This window comes from Humulus lupulus, chromosome 1, assembly GCF_963169125.1.
Source record: "Humulus lupulus chromosome 1, drHumLupu1.1, whole genome shotgun sequence".
Taxonomy (NCBI): domain Eukaryota; kingdom Viridiplantae; phylum Streptophyta; class Magnoliopsida; order Rosales; family Cannabaceae; genus Humulus; species Humulus lupulus.
In genome coordinates this window covers 305,636,774-305,643,593 of record NC_084793.1, presented here as the reverse complement: position 1 = coordinate 305,643,593, position 6,820 = coordinate 305,636,774, and the positions used below count along the sequence as shown (strand labels likewise).

At 44.7% G+C, this 6,820-nt stretch overlaps 1 protein-coding gene across 1 annotated transcript; it reads left to right on the top strand.

Annotated features, from left to right (window-relative positions):
- Window positions 1-308: 308 nt before the first annotated feature.
- Window positions 309-911, top strand: LOC133780866 (secreted RxLR effector protein 161-like). Its single transcript, XM_062220276.1, has one exon. It carries the CDS (start codon window positions 309-311, stop codon window positions 909-911), a length of 603 nt encoding a protein of 200 aa, XP_062076260.1.
- Window positions 912-6,820: the final 5,909 nt, after the last annotated feature.

Below are 6,820 nucleotides of genomic sequence, written 5' to 3'. Positions count from 1 at the left end.
TGGAGAGTGGATATGTCATGGCACATGCAGATTCAAGCTTATTTGTTAAAGTAAAGGAAGCAAAGATCGCAATTTTTTTGGTATATGTTGATGACCTCATCATCACTGGCGATGATGAAGCAGAAATTTGCCAAACAAAGGAGAACCTATCAGTTCGCTTCCAAATGAAGGAACTTGGAGAATTGAAACACTTCCTTGGATTAGAAGTTGACTAAACTAAGGAATGTTTATTTCTCTATCAACAAAAGTACGCAAGAGATTTATTGCAAAGGTTTGGAATGCTCAAGTGCAAGACCATCTCAACACATATGGAAGCTAATGCCAAGTCATGCGTGTATGAAGGGAAGCACTTGCAAGATGGAGCAATGTATCGACAACTGGCTGATAGTCTAATTTATCTAACATTGACTCGACCAGATATCTCGTATGCAGTTGGTGTAGCAAGTCGGTATATGCATCACCCAAAGAAACCTCATTTGGAAGCAATGCGACGAATGCTGAGGTGTGTCAAAGATACCATTAACTATGGCCTCTTATATAAGAAAGGTGACGAGGTTAAGATAGCTGGATACTGTGATGCTGATTATGCTGGAGATCATGATACCCGTCGATCAACTACTGGGTATGTATTTAAGTTTGGATCTGGAGCTATATCTTGGTGTAGCAAAAGGCAACCAACGGTGTCTTTGTCAACCACTGAAGCAGAATATAGAGCAGCAGCACTGACAGCTCAGGAAAGTACGTGGTTGATGCAACTAATGAAGGATCTACACCAATCTACAGACAATGCAATGTCGCTTTATTGTGATAATCAGTATGTTATTCGCTTAGCAGAAAATCCAGTATTTCATGCTAGAACAAAGCACGTGGAAGTGCATTATCATTTTCTGAGAGAAATAGTGCTTCAATAAGAAATAGAGATGTGACAAATCAACACAGATGATCAAGTTGCTGACATATTCACCAAAGGATTAAGCACAATTAAGTTTTTGAAATTCAGAACTCAACTAAACCTCGCCAAACGAGAAGAAGCTTAGAGATTCGGTAATGAGGGGGAGTTTTAAAAGTCATTACCGTATCTAGAATGCTCTAGAGTTTTAGAATGTTCTAGAATATACTAGGAAGAACATAGAACATTCTAGAAAGTTCTTGAAGAAACTTAAAACTAATTAGACAATATATAGAGAGTTCTAGAATCATTTAGAAAAAGGTAGAAAGTAGTTAAATAAATTATAAAGTTAGAAAATTCTAGAAATATTTGGATGTTTCCTTTGTAGCCTATAAATATAAATGTAATGTGTGTCCAAGTTTGTAGTAAAGTGTGTTTAAAAGAGTGTCCTAAAAGTGTGAGTCTAAGTGAGTACTATATAAGTGTGTCTAAAAAGAGTGTTAGAGAAGTTATTAAGTGAGTGCTCAAAAACAAAGTGTGTAAGTGTTTAGAGTGTGTTGTGGTAAAACATTGTATTCAAGTCTTGGTGTAATTACTTTTGTAATAATAAAGTAATTACGTTTTCACTTGTTGTGGTGTTCAACAATGTATACTACTAGTTAAGCAGATTTTCCATATCTATTTCATTATTGATCATATATAGCCTGAGAGTGATCTAGATGATCACCATCCATATTTTTCATTCATCTAAGAAGATTGGAAAGTCGATCAAGTGCAGAATCAGGATCCTCATGCTTTAAGAACTCCTCTGCAACTTGGGCCAGAGTCACCTCTACTTCTTCGAGTAACTCATTGATCTCACCATAAAGGTGGTGGTGGTGGTGCTCACCAAAGAAGTCCAAGTAATTTGAGACCAATTGTTTGAATGCCTCGTAAGTACAGTAACCCATATAAATATTCACGTCCATGCAGCCAGGTTGCAAAAGAGATGGTTCTAGCTTCTCCTTGTGGTTTCTGGTGAATATGATGATCCTCTCATCTCCACAACTTGACCATAATCGATCTATGAAGTTCAGTAGCCTAGATAAAGTCAACTGCGTCAAAACAAGACAATTATGTGTCAATAATTTAGAAATGGGTGAATTTTATACGGGTCCCTATGGATTGAGAGGCAAAGCAACACCTTTTGCATTGAATTTTGACCTCGTACATCGACCTAAATCACCTCCAAATGTCTCCAAACTTTTTGGGTACCCTTATATACTCTAAAGAAACACTTTGGACCAAAAAAAATATTTTTTTTAAGTGCCTACAACAAAGTCAACCTGCTCATGTTGACTTTAGTGATATCGTAAAGTTTTTCACCTCTTTGTGCATAACTAATTGAACTGCATAAATAAAAGTAGAATGAGTTTACTGAATAAATTTTCTGGGTTGAGTAACAGACTTAGTCGCTTTCTTTATGAAATTTTGCAGCTCTACCCAAATTGTGCAAGGCAGTCTATCAACCATGCCGTCCCCAGGATAAAACAACCCAAATCATTTCTGTTATCCCTCTTTTCCACCCGTAACACGTAGCATGACCTAGTGGGTCCATGGGCCCTCTTAAAAAGGTCCAAGCCCATCCTAAGCCCAATGAACGGGGAAGGATGAAACCCCAGATAGCCCAAGCACCATCGAACCCAACAACATTCGATGAACACGAGATAATGAAAGAACCAGGACTAAGATACAAACCTGACTTATCTTCAAGGTCCCGACCTACCTATATCCTCCGGGATGCCAACTAAGCTGGCAAACTAACTAGTCAATGGAGATAGACCTTATCAAGAATCTAGGGGAGATACTCAATGTCACGATGTCCATCTTGGAAAATCAACCCGAGTCCTGGTGAACGAACTAGAACTCCGATAAGTGAATCGGGACATTAGTGAACGAACCTAGACTAGACTTCCGAATAGGGCAAGCCTAGCTAGCCCCAATGCTGACCTGTCCCCATGAAATCCGACAGTTGGTCTGCTCAACTAACCTATAGAAAAGAGTACGCACGGAACGTACACTGTTCCTAGGAAACAGTGCTGCCACTACTCTGACAGATCTTGTCCCCAGGATCCCCTTAGAAGCCTACACGGACCAGTCCGAGCTAACATACAATGGGAAGCTGTAAGGCTTAGCCATGCTTGAGCCGGCCCAATGGGCCCAGATTAACCACATTTTATAATGTAACATTCTTTGTATTATGGCTCCATTAGCGAGCAAACCGTGATTACATCCCTATTAGGCCCAGATTAGTCCGGCCCAACCCCACTGCGCTTGACTATCTATAAATAGGGCCAGTTGTGCACTTTAGCAAGGATCCCAGATTTTCTTTTGTAAGCAATTACTCTGCTAAAACTTGTAGAAAACTCAATTGCCAAAAGCTCGCTAAGGCCTAATACAACTGACTCGTTGACTAAGGCTCATTAACGCCCCAACCACTTAAAAACTCTGATTGTTCATCTCTAATTCTTTCTTTTTAGCTCTTGCTTCTTAATATATTTCTAGTTTCTGAAAAACTCGGCAAACATTTTGGTGCTTTCATTGAGAGCTGAAGGAAGCTTGAATCAATCTCGACCATCTGCGAAAATGGTGAACACTAGGCAAACTGTGTTTGATCCTGCTACCCATCAACAACAAGTCAATGGAGAACCATTGCCCAACCAACCATTTCCTCAAGACTAACCCAAGGATACGCCTGATCAGGGGCCTTTGCCCGATGATTCCCAGAACTTCGGAGACGAGGGTGATTACGACAAAGGCTATTACGAAGAAGATGAAGGGGAATATGAGGATCACGAGGCCGAAAACCCCATTAATCCTCAGCAGGAGGATCCAGAGGTTGTTCACCTGAGACAACAGGTCATGGATCAAGAAGTCAGGATAGCTGAACAAAAAGAAGCCACCCGCCAAATGCAAGAGTCCCTCCTGGCTCTTCAGGCCTTTATTGGTGCCCAAGGACTGGCAGCCAATCCTTCAACCGTTCCTTCTCCAGGAACACAGCTGCATGTACCACCTATCAGGACTGGCATACCAAATGACGCTAGCCTTATTCCTCCTCCGGGACCATCCCCGCATCCTAGAGCCGGCCCATCGAATCCTGCTCTTGAGAAAGGAAAGGCCAAAATGGCCGATCCTATTGGAAAAACAAATCCTCAGAAGAAAGCTCACCCCGTTCCAACAATCGGGCTAAAGCAGGGCGACTCCCTAGGATAGAATGGATGAATCCTGTCCCAAGACAGGATCATCCGAACGATCTGTAGGGGAAGTGCCCGCAGGGTATTTAGCCCCGGAACGTCCCTAAACAGGACGAACGGGAATGACACTTTTATCCCAGCACCTCCGTGAACAAGGATCATAGAGGGCGAAAACGCAGAGAAGAGCCGGAAATAATCAGGTTGGGAGACGATACTTCCTGAGAAGACTTGCGTGACGGCCTCAACGCCCGAAAGAAGAGGGTTCGCAAGGAAAAGATTCTCCCCCGGGGAGGCGACTTGAGGAATAACCTCAATGATAGGAGGAACATGAGAGTCCCCTTGGACGATGGAATGGCCAAATAGTTCTTGGAATAGCTGGTCGCTCTTAAAAAAGTCATGGACCGCTTGGTCCGGAAACAAGAAGGTAGAGGTTCTGATTCCAAAGAAAAGGAAAAAGATCCATGTGCCAAGCACATACTGGATGTTGTGCTACCAAAAGGGTTCAAGATGCTAGACCTACCCACCCATACTGGGAACACGGACCCCAGAGATCACTTGTCCCGCTACAATCGCCCGATGACTGTAGCTCACATCTGCGACAACAACAAGTGCCTATGTTTCTCAATCACTCTAGCTGGACCCGCAAAAGAGTGATGGAAAAGACTTAAGGGGAGATCGATCCAGTCTTTGTCCAGATTGCAATCAGTATTCCATAAACAGTTCGTGGCTGCCATAAAGCTGGACATGCAAGTTAATGTGTTGACTAATGTCAAGCAACATCCCACAGAAACCCTTAGGGTTTACATCCAGTGCTTTACAGAGGAAGCCTAAAAAACTAAGGTAGATGACGGACAGCGCTTGATGGCTCTCCAGTCCAGGATTAGAGCAGGATATCCTCTCTGGGACGACATGCAGCACAGCAAGACAACCACTCTTGAAGAATTCATCAGGAGGGCCCAAGGTTTCATCAACTGGGAAGAGGCTTGAATCCAAGCCTTTGGGTGGCATCCAACAACCCAGTAGACCACCCAAACCTCCCCCGGATACGGAGGGCAGTATCCGGCACCTTCAGCAGCATCCAGATTTGCTGGGACCCTTGGGATGCCATTCATGACCCTGACAGTCTATGGGCCCACTTCAACAGGGTATGCTCTAGCTCCATCAACCCCATTTTCTGGGTACGGAGTGGCATCCACCGGGTACAGTGCCACTCCTAGCGGTGCCCAACCGCCTCAAGCCAAAAGAGTTGAGGCAAGCATAAACCCCTCCTGGGGAAAGAGATCGGGCAAGAGTTAGAACCGATCTAAGCCATCAAAGATGGACAAAAGGGTTACTAGCTCCAATACACGAAATATACCAACCTGGTGGACACCTGGGAAAATATTTACCTAACAACGGGCAATGTAGTCCATTATCGGAAGCCAGCCCCATGTTTAAAATGGGGAAAGAATTCGAAGGACACCAACAAAAAGTGCGCCTACGACAAGGACGTGGGTTACACGACCAAAGAATGTCATTACCTGAAGGATGAAATTGAGAACCTGATCAAACTGGGGCATCTCCATCAATGGGTCAAGATGCCGACAGGGGTTCTAGGACTGCCAGTAGCTCCCGAACAACCTACGGCCCTGGGTGCACCTGTATCGTACCGACCTCCTGAGTGAGGGTACGCTACAAGTTTGGGAGCACGGGCCCCTCAGGGGGCCCCAATATTGCAAGCACCTGGACCTGGAATGCCATATCCTCTCGAAACTGCGCCTCCATGGGTAGATAGCCACGTGGCCACCATATTAGGAGGCCCGCATCTGGGAGGGCCATCCCGAAATGATCAGAAAAGGTACCTCAGCGAGCTCGATCACGACCATGAGGTATGTGCCTTGGTCCAAACTCCGTCCCAGCGCCTGAAGTTAATGAACCTGTCCATCACGTTCATGGAAGAGGATGCTCAGAACGTTCATTTCCTGCATCATGACCCATTGGTCATTGATGCCCAAAGCGCCAACAAAAGGGTATCCCGAGTGTTGATGGATGACGGGAGCTCCGTCAACATACTGTTCGGGCTGGCATTCACAACAATTGGATTGACAGAGGCAGATCTGGCCTCATGCCCAACACATATTTACAACTTCAATAGGGTTTCATTGCTCTCGATGGGTAACTTTCCAACTACCCGTGACGTTGGGGAACGAGGTTCAGGGCTCGTTCAAATATTGCACTTTCGTAGTGGTAGACTGCCCCATTGCGTACAATGTGATTTTGGCCGTCCTGCTTTAGTTGATTTCGGCGCCATCACCTCCATCCGTCATCTCTGTCTGAAGTTCCCATGCGATAACGGAGGAGTGGGAACTGTGCGGGGAGATCAAAAAAGTGTCTGAAAGTGCTATCACGTCTCCACCTGACCAATCTACATGGTCTGCAAAAAGCCTCTTGAAGAGGAAAACACTGATCCAATCCCACCACCACAGTCGGCACAGAGGGTGGTCCGGGAGGATGACGAATTGGATTCGCGGATAGAAGCAGATAGGGCATAAAAACCCATGGAGGAGGTGGAAGATGTGTGCATCAATGACAGCAACTCGACCAAAGTAATCCGAGTCGGGAGAAAATTGAACTCAGAGGTCAGGGCTACCATAATTGCCCAGGTGAAAAAGAACCAGGATGTCCTGGCCTGGTCTCATTCGGATATGACCAGGATCGA

Coding starts and splice junctions, on each gene's coding strand:
- LOC133780866 (XM_062220276.1), top strand. CDS start 309: ATGGAAGCTAATGCCAAGTCATGCGTGTATGAAGGGAAGCACTTGCAA.